Here is a 19,151-nt window from a genome sequence, read left to right as displayed (position 1 = left end):
TTTCAAGTTAATTTTTGTGAGTGATGTGAGACAGAGGTCCAATTTCATTTTGTATGTGGTTATCCAGTTTTACCAATACTATTTACTGAAAAGATTACCCTTTCTCCATGGAGTCTTCTTGGCTTCCTTGTCAAATATTAGTTAACTGTATATGCATGGCTTTATTCCTGAGGTCTTCATTCTGTCCCATTGGCCTAAGTGTCTATTTTTATGCCAGTGCCATACTGTTTTGATTACTATAGCTTTGTAATAAAATTTAAAATCAGGAATTGTGATGGCTTCTTCTCAGAATTGTTTTGGCTATTCAATACTTTTGTTGTCCCACTCCAATTTTAGGACTTTTTCTTTTTCCGTGGAAAATGTCATTGAAATTTTGACACGTATTGCATTGAATCTGTAGATGGCTTTGGGTAATATGGACATTTTAACAATATTAATTCTTCTGATCCATGAATATGGGGTACCTTTCCATTTATTTGTCTTCTTCAATTTCTTTCATCAATGTCTTACAATTTTCAGTGCACGGATATTTCACCACCTTGGTTAAATTTATTCCTAAGTGTTTTATTTATTTGCTATTATAGGTGGGACCATTTTATTCTTTTTCAGAGAGTTCACTGTTAGTATATTAAATCACATTTTAAAAATCAGCCAGAGGGGCACCTGGCTAGCTTAGTCATAGAAACGTGCAACTCTTGATTTCAGGGTTGTGAGTTCAAGCCACACATTGGGTGTAGAGATTATTTAAGTAAATAAAATTTTTAATAATCACCTAGAGGGGGGTCTGGGTGGCTCAGTCGATTAAGCGTCCAACTTTGGCTCATGTCATGATCTTATGGTTCATGAGTTCAAGTCCTATATCAGGCTCTGTGCTAACAGCTCATAGCCTGGAGCCTGCTTCAGATTCTGTCTCCGTCTTTCTCTGCTCCTCCCACACTCGTGCACTCTCTCTCAAATATAAACAGACATTTAAAATTAAAAAAAAAAAATCACCTAGAAAATGAATTCTGTTTCTACTTCCATTACTCTAATGAATGAAAAATGGATAGGGGTGTCTGGGTGGCTCAGTCGGTTAAGCATCCAACACATGGTTTCAGCTCAGGTTTCGTGAGTTAGTGGGTTCAAGCCCCACATCAGGCTCTGTGCTGACACTGCGGAGTCTGCTTGGGATTCTCGTTCTCCCTCTCTTTCTGCCTCTCCCCAACTCATGCTGCCTCTCAAATAAACTTAAAAAAATTTTTTAGAAAAGAAAAATGAGTAACTTTAAAAGAGAATAATGGACTGAAATTCTACTATACTTTGCTATTTGTTCTTGAAAACTAATTTACTAGAGTTATTTAACACATTATGGTGGCAGTAAAGTCTTCAATGCCAAAAACAAATCTGTATTTTGGAAATAAAATTAAGTGGCAAAGATTGTGTCAAGTATGCTTTACTGCTCTATATTAAAAAAAAAAAAAGATAACAACAAAATATGCATTTGAAGGAAGTAACTGTCAATTCCAATTTTAACTTAAAAGCAATAATTTATAATCTTATGTGCCTGTCAGAAAACACTGACAATAATGTTATAAAATTGATTTTTCCATTCACTTATTTAACAAATCTTTCTATAGCTTATAAAAATCTGGCACCAATTGCATAATGGGGTTGCGGTATGAAAAAGACAGGCAATGTTCCTGTTCTCATGATGTGTATATCCTAGTGTGGCAAATTAAGAATAGGAAACAATAAAAGAACAAAGTAAATTCAACACGTTTCATAAGTAATGAAAAAGTGTCAGAGCACATCCATAATAGTCATTCCAGATCTTGTCTCAAATGGTACAACTTTCCCACTTTTGGAATGTTTCAATGAAATGCAGCTATTTAAGAACTAGACTTATCTGACCACTCTTCTTTTCTTTTTTTTTAGTGTAGTTGATTTATAATGTCACATCAGATTCAGGTATACACCTTAGTGATTTGACAGGTTTATATATTATGCTATGTTCATAAGTATAGCCACCATCTGTCCCATTACAATATCATTGACTGCTGACCTTATGCTATGCTTTTTATTCCCGTGACCTACTCATCCCATAACTGGAGGCCTGTATCTCCCTCTCCCCTTCACCCATTTTGCCCAGTGTCCCCCTTTCCCTCTGGTAATCAACAGTTTATTCTTGGTATTTATAGTTCTGATTCTGCTTTTTATTTATTCATTTGTTGGCCTCCATTTGTGAGTGGTATCATATGGTATTTACCTTTCTCAGTCTGACTTAATTCACTTAGCATAACACCCTCAAGGTCCATCCATGTTGCCTGAAATGGCAGATCTCATCCTTTCTTATGGTTGTGTAATATTCCTTTGTATACCACATTTTCCTTACCCATTCATCTACTGATGGACTCTTAGGTTGCTTACATGTCTTGGCTACTGTAAATAATACTGCAATAAACATAAGGGGTGCATGTATCTTTTTGAACCAGTGTTTTTGTTTTCCCTAGGTAAATACTTAATAGTGGAATTCTTGGATCATATGTTATTTCTGTTTTTAATTTTTTGAGGAACCTCAATACTGCTTTCCACAGTAGCTATACCAATTTACATTCTCACCAACAGTGCCTGAGGGTTTCCTTTTCTCCACATCCTAACACTCCTTGTTTCTTGTCTTCTTGATTTTAGTGACTGCAACAGGTGTGAGGTGATACCCCACAGTGGTTTAGATTTGCATTTTCCTGATCATTGGTGATGTTCAGTATCTTTTCATGTGTCTATTGGCCATCTGTATGTCTTCATTAGAAAAATGTCTATTCAGGTCTTCTGCCCATTTTTTAATTGGACTGTTTTTTGGTCAAGTTATAGGAATTCTTTATATATTTTTGGATATTAAACCTTTATTAGATATATCATTTGCAAATATCTTCCATTCAGTAGGAGACAACCATCCTTTTGTTTTGTTGATGGTTTCCTTTGCTTTCCAAAAGCTTTTTTATTTTGATGTAGTTCTAATAGTTTATTTTTGCTTTTGTTTCCCTTGACGTAGGAGACTTACCTAAAAAATGTTCAGGGACACCTGGGTGGTTCAGTTGGTTAAGCATCTGACTCCTGATTTCAGATCAGGTCATGATCTCACAGTCATGAGATTGTGCCCTGCATTGGGCTCTGAGCTGAGCATGGAGCCTGCTTAGGATTCTCTTTCTCCCTCTGCCCCTCCCCACCTCAAAAATATGTTGTTATGACTGAGGTCAGAGAAATTACTGCCTGTGTTCTCTTCTAGGATTTTTTTATGGTTTCGGGTCTCACATTTAGGTCTTTAACCCATTTTGAGATTATTTTTATGTATGGTGCCAGAAAATAGTCCAGTTTTCCCAGTACCATTTATGAAAAGACTCTTTCCCCTATTATATATTCTTTCCCACTTTATCATAGATTGACCGTATATATGACATTTACATATATATATGAGGTTTATTTGTGGGGTCTCTATCTTGTTCTATTGATCTATGTGTCTATTTTTTTTTTTTTTTTGAGAGAGAGAGAGAGAGAGAGAGCGAGCAAGTGGGGAGGGTTAGAGGGGGAGAGAGAATCCCAAGCAGGCTCCATGCCAGTGCAGAGCCCAACATAGGGCTCAATCTCACAACCGTAAGATCATGACCTGAGCCAGCATCAGGAGTCTAGCGCTTAACCAACTGAGCCACCCAGGCGCCACTCTATGTGTCAGTTTTTGTGCCAGTATCATACTGTTTTGACTACTACAGCTTTGTAGCACATTTTGAAATCTGTAATTGTGGTACCTTTCTCAGGATTTCTTTGGCTATTTGGTGTCTTCTGGAGACCCATACAAGTTTTAGTATTATTGTTCTAGTTTTGTGAAAAATGCTGCTGGTATTTTGATAGTGACTGCACTGAATCTGTAGATTGCTTTGGGTAATAAGGATATTTTGACAATATTAATTGTTCCAATCCATAAGCAGGGAGTATCTTTCCATTTGTTTGTGTCATCTTCAATTTCTCTCACTAGTGTTTTATATTTTTCAGAGTACAGGTCTTTCACCTCTTTGGTTAAGTTTATTAAGTATTTTATTATTTTTGGTATTAACTGTAAATAGTATTTTTAAAGTCTCTTTTTGTCACTTCACTGTTAGTGAATAGAAATGCTACCGATTTCTGGGTATTTTGTATCTTGCCACTTTACTGAATTCATTTATTACTTCTAGTAGTTTTTAGTGGAATTTTTAGAGTTTTCTATATATATAGTATGTCATCTGTAAACAGTGACAATTTAACTTCTTTACGAATATGGATGCCTCTTATTTTTCTTGCATGATTGCTATGGCTAGGACTTCTACTATGTTGAATAAAAATGGTTAGAGTGGAATCTTTGTCTTGTTCCTGATCTTAGAGAGAAAGCTTTCAGTTTTTCATTACTGAATATGATGTTAGCTGTGGGTTTTCCATATATGGTCTTTATTATGTTGAGGTATGTTCCCTCTAACCCATTTTATTGAGTTTTTATCATGAATAGATGTTAGTCTTGTTAAATGCTTTCTCTGCATCTATTAAGATGGTCATGATTTTTATTCTTCGTTTTGATGTGGTATATGATGTTGACTGATTTGTGAATACTGAACCATCCCTGCATCCCAGGGATAAGTCCCACCTGATTGTGCTGAATGATCCTTTTAATTTATTGCTGTATGCTGTAAGCTTGTATTTTTTTAAGGACTTTTGCATCTATGTTCATCACGGCTGTTGGTCCACAGGCTTTTTTTTTTGTAGTGTCTTTGTCTGATTTTTGTATCAGGACAATGCTGGCCTTGTAGAATATATTTGGAAGCTTTCCTTCCTCTTCTATTTTTTTGGAATTCTTTGAGGAGAATGGGTATTAACTCTTCTTTGAATGTCTGGTGGAATTCACTTGTGAATCCAATTGGTCCTGGACTTTTATTTTCTGGTAGTTTTTAGATTACTGATTCAATTTCATTTCTTCTTTTTTTTTTTTTTTTAAGTTTATTTATTTATTGAGAGAAAACAAGAGTGTGCTCAAGCGGGAGAGAGGCAGAGAGAGAGGGAGAGAGAATCCCAAGCAGGCCCCCTGCTGTCAACACTGAGCATGAGGCAGGGGTTCAAACCCATGAACTGTGAGATCATGACCTGAGCCAAAATTAGAGTCAGACACTCAACCAACTGAGCCACCCAGGTGTCCCTCAATTTCATTTCTTGTAATTGGTCTATTCAGGTTTTCTATTTCTTCCTGGTCCAGTTTTGGAAGACTGTATGTTTCTAGAAATTTATCCATTTCTTCTAGGTTGTCCAGTTTGTTGGCATATGATTTTTCATAGTATTTTCTTATAGTCCTTTGTATTTCTGTGGTATCAGCTGTTACTTCTCTGATTGCTGATTTTACCTATTTGGGTCCTATTTTTTCTTGATGAGTCTGGTTAAGAGTCTGTCAATTTTTGTTATCTTTTCAAAGTACCAGCTCTTGGTTTGACTGATTTTTTTTCTATTCTTTTAGTCTCTAGGTCTTTTATTTCTGCTTTGATCTTTATTATTTTCTTTCTTCTACTCACCTTGGGCTTTGCTCTTTTTTCTAGTTCCTTCAGGTGAGGATTAGATTGTTTGAGCTTTTTTCTTGTTTCTTGAGATAGGCCTGTATTGCTATATACTTCTCTCTTAGAACTACTTTTGCTGGGGCATCTGGGTGGCTCAGTCAGTTAAGCATCTGACTTTGGCTCAGTCATGATGTCATGGTTTGTGGATTTGAGCTGTGCTGACGGCTCAGAGCCTGGAGCCTGCTTTGGATTCTGTATCTCCCTCTCTCTCTGCCCTTCCCCAAGTCGTATTCTGTCCCTCTCTCTCTCAAAAATAAACATTGGGCACTTGGGTGGCTTAGTCAGTTGGGCGTCCGACTTCAGCTCAGGTCATGATCTCACGGTCTGTGGGTTTTATGGCTTTTACTTCTTGTGGTTAACTTTAAAAAGCCCTGCCCCAACATCATATACGTTCTTAAGGTTTGTTTTTTTTAATTTGGTAGTTAAATCCATTTGGATTGTTATTTTTATGGTATATTAACTTGTGTTTTATACATGGATTTATTTCTTGATTCTTTCTGCCAATACCACACTATTGATAGTTTTAGAGTATGTTTTCATATCTGAGAGGACAAGTCCCTTCGCACTTTTTCAAAATTATCTTGGTCATTATCAGGCATTTATTTTTCTGTGTGTATTTTAGAGTTTGTTGATAAAGTCTCATGAAAAACCCAAGTGAGATTTTAACAAGTTTGTCAGAACATACAGGAACATGATTCTGTGAAGTTTAATGTTTTCTCAATAAATATCTTATGCTATTTTTTTTTTTAAGTAAGGCTTATTCCCAGATTTTATAGTTTTGTTGCTTTCATGAATAGGATCATTTTTCCTGTGATATTTCCCAACTTAGAAAAGGCAGATTTTAAGATACTGACCTTGTAAACTAAGGCTTAACTAGTTTTTCAGTTGATTTTCCTTGATATTCTAGAAAGACAATAATATTTGTAAGTAATGACAATTCTCATTCTTTTCAAGTCTTTAAAACTCATTTTTCTTCCTAGTTTTATTGTTTAGCCAGAACCTCCAGTATAATGTTGGAAAAATTACCCCTATCTTGTCCCTGACTTTAAAGGAAAGTGTATAATATTTCACCACTAAGTATATTTATATAATTTTTTGGTATATAAATTCAATAAAGTTAAGGAAGTTATTCACTTATGGATAAAGAAGATGTGGTATATATACACAATGGAGTATTATTTGGCAATCAAAAAGAATGAAATCTTGCCATGTGCAACTACATGGATGCAACTAGAGGGTATCATGCTAAGCGAAATTAGTCAGAGAAAGACAAATATCATATGACTTCACTCATATGAGGACTTTAAGATGCAAAACAGATGAACATAAGGGAAGGGAAGCAAAAATAATATAAAAACAGGGAAGGGGACAAAACAGAAGAGACTTAAATATGGAGAACAAACAGAGGGTTACTGGAGGGGTTGTGGGAGGGGGTTGGGCTAAATGGGTAAGGGGCATTAAGGAATCTACTCCTGAAATCATTGTTGCACTATATGCTAACTAACTTGGATGTAAATTAAAAAAAATAAATTAAATTAAAAAACAAAAAAAGAAGTTATTCACTTATTCCCAGGTGCCAGAAGTTTGCAACCTAAGTGGGTACTGTATTTGATCAAGTCCTGTTTTGGGTATCAAGTTAAGCAAGAGATTAATTATACTGATAGATGTTCTTTTTTTTTTTTTTTTTTTAATGTTTATTTATTTTGAAAGAGAAAGAATGAGCGGGAGGGGGGAGGGGCAAAGAGAGGGGCGGGGGGGGGGGGGGGAGAGAGGGAGGGAGGGAGAGAGAGAGAGAGAGAGAGAGAGAATGAATCCCAAGTAGGCTCCACACTGTCAGCACAGAGCCTGATGTGGGGCTCAATCTCACGAACTGACCATGACCTGAGCTGAAATCAAGAGTTGGACACTTAACTGACTGAGTCACCCAAGCACCCTTATACTGATAGATTTTCTAATCTATTTATTATTTTACTATACTACTGGATTCAATCTGCTGTTATTTAGGATTTTGCATCTATTTGATAATTGAAATTGAAACTGGCTCATAGTTTTCCTGCATTTTTGTGGCCTAGTTTTAGTATTAGACTGATGCTACATTCATAAATAAATTGGGCTGCTTAAAACAGTACCAGTCTAAGTAGTGTTTTTACATGGTGAAAAAAATTAATTGAACTTTCTCCTTCTGGGGAGAAATTAACATTTCACAAGATAGCAAATATTTAGAATTGTGTAATACAAGAATAGTCTTTTAACTAGTCTGCCTGCCTCCATTTGTGTCTCTGGCCCAATCCATTAGCTATAGTAGTATCTTGACTAACACCCTTCAATAACTTATTGCCTATAACTGTGACACTCAATTAGAAGTAGGTAGAGGTATATCAAAATACTCAACTTCCCAGAACTTCCCAGTCTGGATATGTTTGTGATTATTTCAAACTAAACATACTTTACATACCCCTTGCCAATTTTGACATCCTAAGGTATACTTAATGTGGATATGGATGGGGGAAGTGTTTAAAAACAGGTATCTGAGCCTGGGTGGCTCAGTCAGTTGGGCGTCCGACTTCGGCTCAGGTCACGATCTCGCGGTCCATAAGTTCGAGCCCCGCGTCGGGCTCTGGGCTGATGGCTCAGAGCCTGGAGCCTGCTTCCAATTCTGCGTCTTCCTCTCTCTCTGCCCCTCCCCCATTCATGCTCTGTCTCTCTCTGTCCCAAAAAATAAATAAACGTTAAAAAAAAAAAAAAATTAAAAACAGGTATCTACTATTACCCTGAACTAAAGGATAAGGTGTACTTCCTGATACAAAAGGTCCTCCCATAATTTTTCCCCTATGATCTCTAGGCACCTCTTTCCCTGCTCACTATCCTCATACTCTGTACTCAAGCTACTGATAATTTCCAAAACACACTTCATTGTTACAGTTTTCACTGCTTTTACATTTCTCTCTCCTTGGAATGCTTTCTTTATAATCCAACTTCTATTCAGTCTTCAAAATCTAGTTCAGATGTCTTCTCTCTTATGAAACTTTCCTTATAGTCCCCTCAATCATCACCAGAGTTAATAATTTCCTCCTCTGTTACTTTTGTATCTTGTACAGAGATGCTGTAAATTTGTCTAAAACTGAGTGCTTGAGTCAAACACTTTATCAAGAGGCTCACTCACATCTTTTATTTATTCTCACAATTTCCCTATTGACTTAGGTGTTATTATACACATTTACAGACTGAGAAACAAAAGCCTGACAGATTAAGTTGTTTTGAAATTCAAACCCCAATCTGTTTGAGATGAAAGCTGCTTAATTTTTTTGCTGTGTTATTTGTTTACATGTGCCATCTTCATTTTTCCTATCTTCCCCATTAGATTTAAAACATCATATGAATAAGAGGATAGGATGTGTTTAATTCTCTACTGTATCCATACCACCTAACATTATGCCTGGTACAAAGCAGGGATTTAACAAGTTATTTCCTGATTGGTTGATCTTATTAAAGAGTGAACTCTCATATTTTTCTTTTTTTTAAAGTTTGAGAGAGAAAAAGAGCATGTGCGCATACACGAGTGAGGGAGGGGCAGAGAGAGAGAGAGAGAGAGAGAGAGAGAGAGAGAGACTGAGAGAATCCCAAGTAGGCTCCACACTGTGAGCGTGGAGCCTGATGTGGGGCTCAATGTCATGAACTGTGAGATCATGACCTGAGCTGAAATAAAGAGTTGGACCCTCTAAACCACACACACCACTGACCCTGGCTTTCACCAAGCTAACCCTTATTTTGTTTTTCTTATGAAGCTTATATGCACAAAAGAGCAGCATTAGAACATTTCTTATTGGGGCAGCTGGGTGGCTCGGTTGGTTAAGCATGCGACTTTAGCTCAGGTCATGATCTCACGACTTGTGGGTTCAAGCCCTGTGTTGGGCTCTGTGCTGCCAGCTCACAGCCTGAGCCTGAGCCTGAGCCTGATTTAGATTCTGTGTCTCCCTTTCTCTCTGCTCCTCCCCCACTCATGCTCTGTCTCTCAAAAAATAAATAAACATTAAAAAAAATTAGAATGTATTTGTTTTCTAGTGCCTTTGCCAACACTGAGAATTAGTTTTGGATAATATTAATTTGATATCAAAAACAAATGATACCTCCTATGTTAATCATATCTGATTACTAGTGAGGATGAACTTTCTCCTGTTTGTTCTCCATGAATTGTTTCTTCATGTCCTTAGTGTCGCATATCCTGTGTTTGGGATTCTAACCATGTTATATAACTTCCTTATGTATCAGCCATATGTAAACGGCTTACTAACATTTGACAAAATCTTTAGGATAATTACATCTTTTCTTCTTTCTCAAACAGGATACAATGTACAAAATTTAACCTTTTCTTAATTGTTCAAGACTGATGTTAACTTACTCAAGGAATAACTATTGAGCAACAACTCCCAACACAGGTCTTGTATGCTGTCATATTAAGAGTGAATGAGGCACAGTTCTGTCAAGGATCTCATGATCTAGCATCCCAAATATCAATCACAGTTGTTCCCTGTCTTCTTTTGGTTGTTAATACACTCATCCTCCTGCTATGCTAGTGCCTTTTTGTTTCTATTTTACTACCTTATTTTACCAATTATCATCTGGGTGGATGTCTGAGGGAAATTCTGCTTCTCATGATTATAAGGTACTTGGGTCTGTTCCTGCTGTTTGACATGGCTGCCTACTGGATCATGTTCTAGTGTTTACGAAAATATGACCTCTGGAGTCAAGTCAGTTGCCACAGCACTAATGTTTACATAGCCATTCTTATTTTTAAAGCACTGTCACATATAAACTCATTTAGCAGGCTGGTACACTGTCAAGAATAACAACAAAAAAGGGCAGGTAAATTTAGCCAGTAAAAGCCCAAGCCATTAAGTTGAGTAGTAGAGAATTTCCTTGATTATATAAGTAAACCAGGTAAACAACTGGGGCATAATGACCTATCTATGAAAAACTTTCACAAAGTTTTGGAATGCTAATAGATGTTTTTAGAAAAAAGGAATTGAGGGGTGCCTGGGTGGCTCAGTCGGTTAAATGTCCAGACTCTTGATTTCAGTTCAGGTCATGATCTCACAGTTCATGAGATCAAGACCCATGTTGATCTGTACTGACAGCACAGAACCTGCTTGGGATTCTTTCCCTTTGCCCATCCTTCACTTGCTGCTCTGTCCCTTGTCTCTCTCGAAAGAAATAAATAAACATTAAAAAAAGAAGAAAAAAGGAACTGAGTGATAGAATACATTTAGAAGACAGTTCAAATGAAATAGATTAACTTAGAAGAACATGCCTAAGGCTTTAGTAACGTACTGATATATAGTGAATTTCTGAGAGATAAGAGAACATTGTATGTAATATTTCTTAAACTCATTTAATCACAAAAACCCTATTTCATTAATATCTCATGGGATTTGTAATCTGTAGAATACACTTTGGTAAAAGAAGAACTAGAGTATCCTCTACAATAACAAGTATAACAACGTCAGCAGCTATTTATCAATCCCCTCCTCTATGCCAGGCACTTTCCATATTACTTGTTTCTACCTATGAGATAAAAATATTTATTATCGATATATGTCAACAAATCACTTATTAGGATATTTATACATGACTTTAAAATTTACAGTTTTCATATTCCATTATTTTACATAATTTTCAAGGAAACCTTGAAATGTAAGACTATTTGGAGAATAAAAGTTTACATGGCTTGCTCAATGGTTTAAGTAGCTTCTTCAAGGATATATTACCAATACTGGCAAAACTGGGACTAGAAATCACATCTTCCAATTCCTACTTCATTTTTCCTTCCCTTAGTGTCAAAAGCAATAGCTGTTTTACAGGGAATCTGTTCTAGCCCTATGCAGATCCCTCATCTCTAAGGACTCTGAACACTCAACTAGGTAACATTAGCTCTGATTTTATATTAGAGTCCTAGGGACTCTTGATATTAGCAGATCAAAAGTTCAAAGAATATAGTGAGACTACTATTGGCTTACATAGGTAATTCTCATCAAAATTTTATAAAATCTTGTGACCCACTATCTACTGTCCTTGGAATAAAGCTTTTCCTAACCAAACATTACTTTTTGCCAAATTTCTTACGAGGTAGAGCCTGGAGTCACTATCCCTAGCAAGTTTCAACTCCGTTGTATGAATGTGACACACCAATTAAGAGGGAGCTTCTTTCCCCTCTGCAGTCACACATTTCTTTCCTTCCATGTCTTGGTGTTAGCTGCCCAGTGACAGTGTACTAGTTTAGAGCAGAGCCAGCCAAGTCATAGTACATGAACAATTTCTGGTGGCTCTGACCACCAGAAGTACCGGGCAACCGGAGTACATTTACTACTACAGCTGCTACATTAGGAACAGGCGTGTGATGCTGTTACTTGTTCGTTCAAGAAACATTCCTTGAGCATACAATTATGTGCCAGGCATAAATAAGCCATGATCTAAACCTCCAAAAAAGCTATCTAGTTGAAGAATGTAAATGATCAAAGCAATGCTATTAAGGACTTGAAATGTGGGTAGTCCAAACTGAGATGTGTTATAAGTGCCTAAAATACACACTGATTTTCAAAGACAGTATAAAAAAATGGAGTGAAATATCTCAATAGTAATTTTTATATTGATTACCTGTTGAAATAATACTTTGGGTACAGTGAGTTAAATAAAATATATATTATTAAAAATAATTTCACCTCCTTCTTTGTAGCTATTTTATGTCCCTACTAGATTTTAAATTACATATGTGGCAAAAAAGATTACATCTATGGCTTGCATTATATTTCTATTAGACAACACAGGTGTAGGGAGATGAAAGAGCCTGGGACTTACGGGCAAATCAAACAGCTATGTCCTAAGGTAGGAGAAAGGAAGTAGCAAATAAGATAGGAATCAGATCATTTAGTAATTTAGTAACAGATGAGTAGGTGCCTATGTTGTGAGAACTATTCCCAATAATCCTGCTGCCAGGAACAAAATGATATGTTCAGGGCACTCCTAAACTCCATAGCCATCTAGATCCGTTATCTAGTACATCATTCCCACTTGCTCCCATTTTCTGTCCTTCAGACTCCCAGGTGGTAAGTAAAGAAATATGTACATCTGCTTGATATACACAAGAAAAGACGACAATTTCATTTTAGATGGAACGTTGCTAGTATTTTCCTCAGCAGTATCTCTCCTTGCATAGAGTTAAGCATATCAGAAAGATCTAGAACTGGTAGCATTCACACAGATATACATCCTCTACTCTGGACCAGGGTTTACTTCCCAGTAGCTCACAAGTACCATTAAAATATAAAGCATTATTATAAAAAAGAAGGAAGGGGCACCTGGGCCACTTAGTTGGCCATAATTCTTGATTTCAGATCAGGTCATGATCTCACAGTTCATGAGAGGGATTCTCTGTCTCCCTCTCTCTCTGCCCATCCCCTGCTCGCTCTCTCAAAATAAATAAATAAACATAAAATTTTTTTTTAAATAAAAATAAAAAAGGAAAATCTTCCAAATATTTATGGAACATCTCTATGTGTAAAGTACTACACTACACTCAATGAAGGAGACAAATAAAGGATAGACATTATATCTATCTAAAGTACCTGAGTAGATTATTTCTGCTTATCTCTTACTTAAGTTATTTAGATACAGACCCCTACATATGATCAGGGACAAATTCCATCTCCCTTATCCTAATGCAATATATACACAACATTTTATAAAATATTTGAAGAATTCACGCACTAAGCTCATCCCAGTTAAGAACTTTAAAGAACAGGTGATCTTGGGCCTACCATAACAAATATTTTGAATCAACTCGCATCCCTAACCTTCTTATATCAAGCTATATGAGTGAGCACAGAATAAAGAGTTAGGTAAGTCAAATTCATCCAGAAGTAAACAATCGTTGTGATAACATCAAATATTACTATCAACTACTTACTTACCGTGAACACAGCCCAGGATAGGGCAGAATGGCCTCCTCCATGCAGAAGGAGTAGGACAGGACCCTCTGAACCACTCTTGTAAACTCGAAAAGTGTATGAATAGTTAAAGATAACATATCTAAGCATTTCCTCACTGAAGTTTTTGATTATTTTATCATAATACTGACTAGAAAACTCAGGCAGTACAACGCTCTATGCAAAGCTACAGACTTACAAACTTAAGAGACACTTAAATACAAGTTTCTGAAACACCAAACCTGTTTTTGAAGGATGGAGCCTGTATGACCACTTTTTCAATGAGCAAACAAAAAAAGATTCCCTTTGCCCTAATGAGGACATAGTCCCTAGTTTCTAGATGCCAAACTGATTCAACTCACTTGATTCATGAAACCTCCCCCTGTGCCCTTAAGAGATATACCAGTTTTAGGAATTTAATTCTTCTTTCCCCACGCATTAGACAATTTTATCCATGTAAGACGTTGGCACAGACTTACAGGTTAAATTTCATGCTTTACAAAGAACAGGTAGGGAACAAAAATGAAATAAACAGCAGGGAGAAAGAACATTTTAGAAATTCACATGTCTTCTTAGACAACATTATAAACTTGTTAAAGAATAAGTCATTTTGTAAAGGATATATCCTTGCCAGTTTCATTCTCTACTTCTACATCTTCCATGGACTCAAAGTACTGACTCCAAGAAACAGGGGAAAAGTCTCGCTTTCTTCCAGGGCTAAGGAAAAAAAGAGAGAGAGAGAGTTCAAGTATAGTTATGCATGAAAAGATAAAATCTTGATCAACAAATGCTAAATGTAAATCTGAAATGAAAACTGCAGGCAGGGGTATTTTCTCTCTTTTTTTTTAAATTTTTTATTTTTTAAAATTTACATCCAAACTAGTTAGTATATAGTGAAGCAATGATTTCAGGAGTAGATTCCTTAACACCCCTTACCCATTTAGCCCATCCCCCCTCCCACAATCCCTCCAGCAACCGTCAGTTTGTTCCCCGTATTCAACAGTCTCTTATGTTTTGTCCCCCTCCCTGTTTTTATATTATTTTTGTTTCCCTTCCCTTATGTTCATCTCTTTTGTCTCTTAAAGTCCTCATATGAGTGAAGTCATATGATTTTTGTCTTTCTCTGACTAATTTCACTTAGCATAATACCCTCCAGTTCCATTCACATAGTTGCAAATGGCAAGATTTCATTCTTGATTGCTGAGTAATACTCCATTGTATATATATACCACATCTTCTTTATCCATTCATCCATGATGGACATTTGGGCTCTTTCCATACTTTGGCTATTGTTGATAGTGCTGCTATAAACATGGGTGTGCATGTGTCCCTTCGAAACAGCACACCTGTATCCCTTGGATAAATGTCTAGTAGTGCAATTGCTGGGTCGTAGGGTAGTTCTATTTTTAGTTTTTTGAGGAACCTCTATACTGTTTTCCAGAGTGGCTGCACCAGCTTGCATTGCCACCGACAATGCAAAAGAGATCCTCATTCTCCGCATCCTCGCTGACATCTGTTGTTGCCTGAGTTGTTAATGTTAGCCATTCTGACAGGTGTAAGGTGGTATCTCATTGTGGTTTTGATTTGTATTTCCCTGATGATGAGAGATGTTGAGCATTTTTTCATATGTCGGTTGGCCATCTGGATGTCTTCCTTGGAGAAGTGTCTATTCATATCTTTTGCCCATTTCTCACTAGATTATTTGTTTTTTGGGTGTTGAGTTTGATAAGTTCTTTGTAGATTTTGGATACTAACTCTATATCTGATATGACATTTGCAAATATCTTCTCCCATTCTGTCGGTTGCCTTTTAGTTTTGCGGATTGTTTCCTTCACTGTGCAGAAGCTTTTTATTTTGATGAGGTCCCAGCAGTTCATTTTTGCTTTTGTTTCCCTTGCCTCCAGAGACGTGCTGAGTAAGAAGTTGCTGTGGCCAAGATCAAAGAGGTCTTTGCCTGCTTTCTCCTTGAGGATTTTGATGGCTTCCTTTAGAGTTAGGTCTAAATCTAGATTAGGTCTTACATTTAGGTCTTTCATCTCTTTTGAGTTTATTTTTGTGTATGGTGTAAGAAAGTGGTCTGGGTTCATTCTTCTGCATGTCACTGTCCAGTTTTCCCAGCACCACTTGCTGAAAAGACTGTCTTTATTCCATTGGATATTCTTTCCTGCTTTGTCAAAGATTAGGTGCCCATAACGTTTGTGAGTCCATTTCTGGGTTCTCTATTCTATTCCATTGATCTAAGTGTCTGTTCTTGTGCCAGTACCATACTGTCTTCATGATTATAGCTTTGTAGTATAGCTTGAAGTCTGGGATTGCGATGCCTCCTGCTTTGGTTTTCTTTTTCAAGATTGCTTTGGCTATTTGGGGTCTTTTCTGGTTCCATACAAATTTTACAATTCTTTGTTCTAGCTCTGTGAAGAATGCCGGTGTTACTTTGATAGGGATTGCGTTGAATATGTAGATTGCTTTGGGTAGTATCGACATTTTAACAATATTTGTTCTTCCTATCCAGGAGCATGGAATCTCTTTCCATTTCTTTGTGTCTTCTTCAATTTCTTTCATAAGCTTTCTACAGTTTTCAGTGTGTAGATTTTTCACCTCTTTGGTTAGATTTATTCCTAGGTATTTTATGGTTTTTGGTGCAACTGTAAATGGGATCGATTCCTTGATTTCTCTTTCTGTTGTTGCTTCATTGTTGGTATATAGGAATGCAACCGATTTCTGTGCATTGATTTTATATCCTGCAATTTTGCTCAATTCATGAATCAATTCTAGCAGTTTTTTGGTGTAATCTTTTGGGTTTTCCATATAGAGTACCATGTCTTCTGCAAAGAGTGAAAGTTTGACTTCCTCCTGGCCGATTTGGATGCCTTTTATTTCTTTGTGTTGTCTGATTGCAGAGGCTAAGACTTCTAATACTATATTGAATAACAGTGGTGAGAGTGGACATCCCTGTCTTGTTCCTGACCTTAGGGGGAAAGCTCTCAGTTTTTCCCCATTGAGGATGATATTAGCATTGGGTCGTTCATATATGGCTTTTATGATGTCGAGGTATGCTCCTTCTATCCCTACTTTCTTGAGGGTTTTTATGAAGAAAGGATGCTGTAGTTTGTCAAATGCTTTCCCTACATCTATTGAGAGGATCATATGGTTCTTGTCCTTTCTTTTATTGATGTGATGAATCATGTTAATTGTTTTGCGGATATTGAACCAGCCCTGCATCCCAGGTATAAATCCCGAGGGGTATTTTCTCTTAAAGAATGAGGAGTTTTCATACAGAAACCATCACATTAAAAGTGTGTCTTAAAAAGTTCAAATATAGATTTAAGAGTAAAAATGTTAGGATTTTAGGAAGTTCATTAGCATATTTTAATCACAGATATAATCTGTGTACATATGTCAGAAAACCTGCTAATTCTCTTTCCTTGCTCTTTAAAAAAATTTTTTTTAATGTTATTTATTTTTGAGAGAGGGAGAGACAGAATGCAAGCAGGGGACAGACAGAGAGAGAGGAAGACACAGAATCCAAAGCAGGCTCCAGGCTCCAAGCTGTCAGCACAGAGCTTGATGTGGGACTCAAACCCATGAACTGTGAGATCATGACCTGAGCCAAAGTCAGATGCTTAACCAACCAAACTACCCAGGCGCCCCTCTCCTTGTTCTTAGTTATAGGCTCATGCCTATCCTCTCAAGTCACTCTAATATCATTCCTGCTATAATAATTTTTAAAAATTTTTATTTATTTTGAGATTGGGGAGGGGGGGAGGAACAGAGATAGATGGGGAGAGCGAATTCTAAGCAGGCTCTCCACTGTCAGCACATAGCCCGATGTGGGGCTCAAACTCATGAACCCATGAGATCACAACCTGAGCTGAAATCAAAAGTCAGACATTTAACCAACTAAGCCACCCAGGCACACTCCTGCTATAATCATTTTTGATCACCATTCCTTGTTTATACCTTTAATCCCTCATATTATTTCATGTTGTTTTCATCATCTCCCAACTAATCAGTACAAAACCTTCACAAAAGACAAACTGGCAATACCTTGAACTTCTAGGAATTTATCCAAAGATATGGCATATCTATTGATGTAGCATTGTTTTCAATAGAGAAAAATCAGTAACAATGTAAGTATCCATCAACAGGTGATAGATTAAAATAAATTGTGGTACACAGAAATAATATAGTTATAAAAAGATGGAAGGAATTATATACTGATAACATTCTTTGTATATGGATGAGATACACTGTTAAGTATACAAACATGATGCGTTTTACCACTTGGGTAAAATGGGAAGTATGTGCATATATAATACCTCTGGAAGAATACTGATATAATACGGATATATTCTGGGAGGGGAACTATATCTGGAAGATGAGAGGGACAATTTTCAATGTATACCCCTTTTAATTTTTGAACCAGAAATTATTTTTAAAAATAAAATTATTTTAAAATAAAACAAAAATAACCAATAAATATCTATTTACAACCTGTATCTTCAACCTTGGGTGAGACACAAGAAAGGAACCTTGAGACTTATCCTATTTCTACACCTATTCTTCTCAGTAATGGAGGGAATTCAGAATTCTATCAGCAACAAAACATTACCTCCTGCCAAGTATTTTCCTGTATATGCCATGGGGGCAAATGCAGAACAAAGTATAATACAAAACCCCTTTTAAAGACTTAAATTAGTACAAAAGCACTCTAGGTTGACTTTAATACTGTAATTACAATGGAGAAACTGCACAGTTAGGTATTCTTTCAACAGTCAAACATTTATTGAACATCTACACTCTTCTGGCATTGAACAGGTTCAATAACATTTACCAAAGGAACTTTTTTTTTTTTTTTTTTTTTTTTAAAGAAAGGCAGACTGCCACGTGCAGCGCCTTACTTGGATGTGTCTGGAGTCTTGAAAGCTTGACTACCCGACATTCTCCTACAAATGGACCTTGAGAGCTTGTTTAGAGGTTTTAGCAGGGGAGCGCGGCTACTTGTATACCCCTGACTGAAGAACGATCCTCCTCTATCGGGGAAGGTCGTCCTCTTCGGCCAAGTGCGCAGCTTCTGGAAGGATGCACATGAAGCGGTGAGGGAGGAAGGGGACGCCTGCCTAGCCAGCCAGATCAGCTGAATTAATCCTGGCGATCAATGGGGTGACAGATGTCGCAGCCATATCACCCTCACATCCAGAAAAGGAACTTTTAAAAATACTGATGCTTGGGTTTCACTTCTAGAAACTGATTCAAATGGCTTGACGTGTGGCCTAGGCACTAATTTCTTTTTAATTTTAGAGAGTGGGAGAGAGAGAGCGCACACGGGGTAAGGGCAGTGGAAGAAGGAGACAGAATCCCAAGTAGGCACCACGCTCAGCGTAGAGCCTGAGGTGGGGCTCAATCTCTCGATCCTGGGATCACGACCTGAGCCGAAATCAAGAGTTGGGACACTCAACCGACTGAGCTAGCCAGGTGTCCCTGCACTGACAATTTTTTTTTAATTTTTTTTTAACGTTTATTTATTTTTGAGACAGAGAGAGACACAGCATGAACGGGGGAGGGGCAGAGA

The 19,151-nt window shown here is 37.0% G+C and overlaps 1 protein-coding gene across 2 annotated transcripts in view; it reads right to left on the bottom strand.

Moving 5' to 3' along the window:
• PPME1 (protein phosphatase methylesterase 1) overlaps positions 1–19,151 on the bottom strand; it is an 88,044-nt gene that overhangs the window by 39,548 nt on the left and 29,345 nt on the right. For both annotated transcript variants that reach the window (XM_019449793.2, XM_019449794.2), the window contains 2 exons: positions 14,203–14,296; positions 13,565–13,657 (listed from right to left, as the gene is read on the bottom strand). In XM_019449793.2, coding sequence (XP_019305338.1) covers positions 13,565–13,657; positions 14,203–14,296 — 187 coding nt within the window. The remainder of the gene's footprint in view (positions 1–13,564; positions 13,658–14,202; positions 14,297–19,151) is intronic.

This window comes from Panthera pardus, unplaced genomic scaffold (assembly GCF_024362965.1).
Source record: "Panthera pardus isolate Hobbes unplaced genomic scaffold, ASM2436296v1 HiC_scaffold_12, whole genome shotgun sequence".
NCBI classification, from domain to species: domain Eukaryota; kingdom Metazoa; phylum Chordata; class Mammalia; order Carnivora; family Felidae; genus Panthera; species Panthera pardus.
Note: the sequence above shows the minus strand (reverse complement) of the source record. Positions and strands in the feature narration are given on the sequence as shown.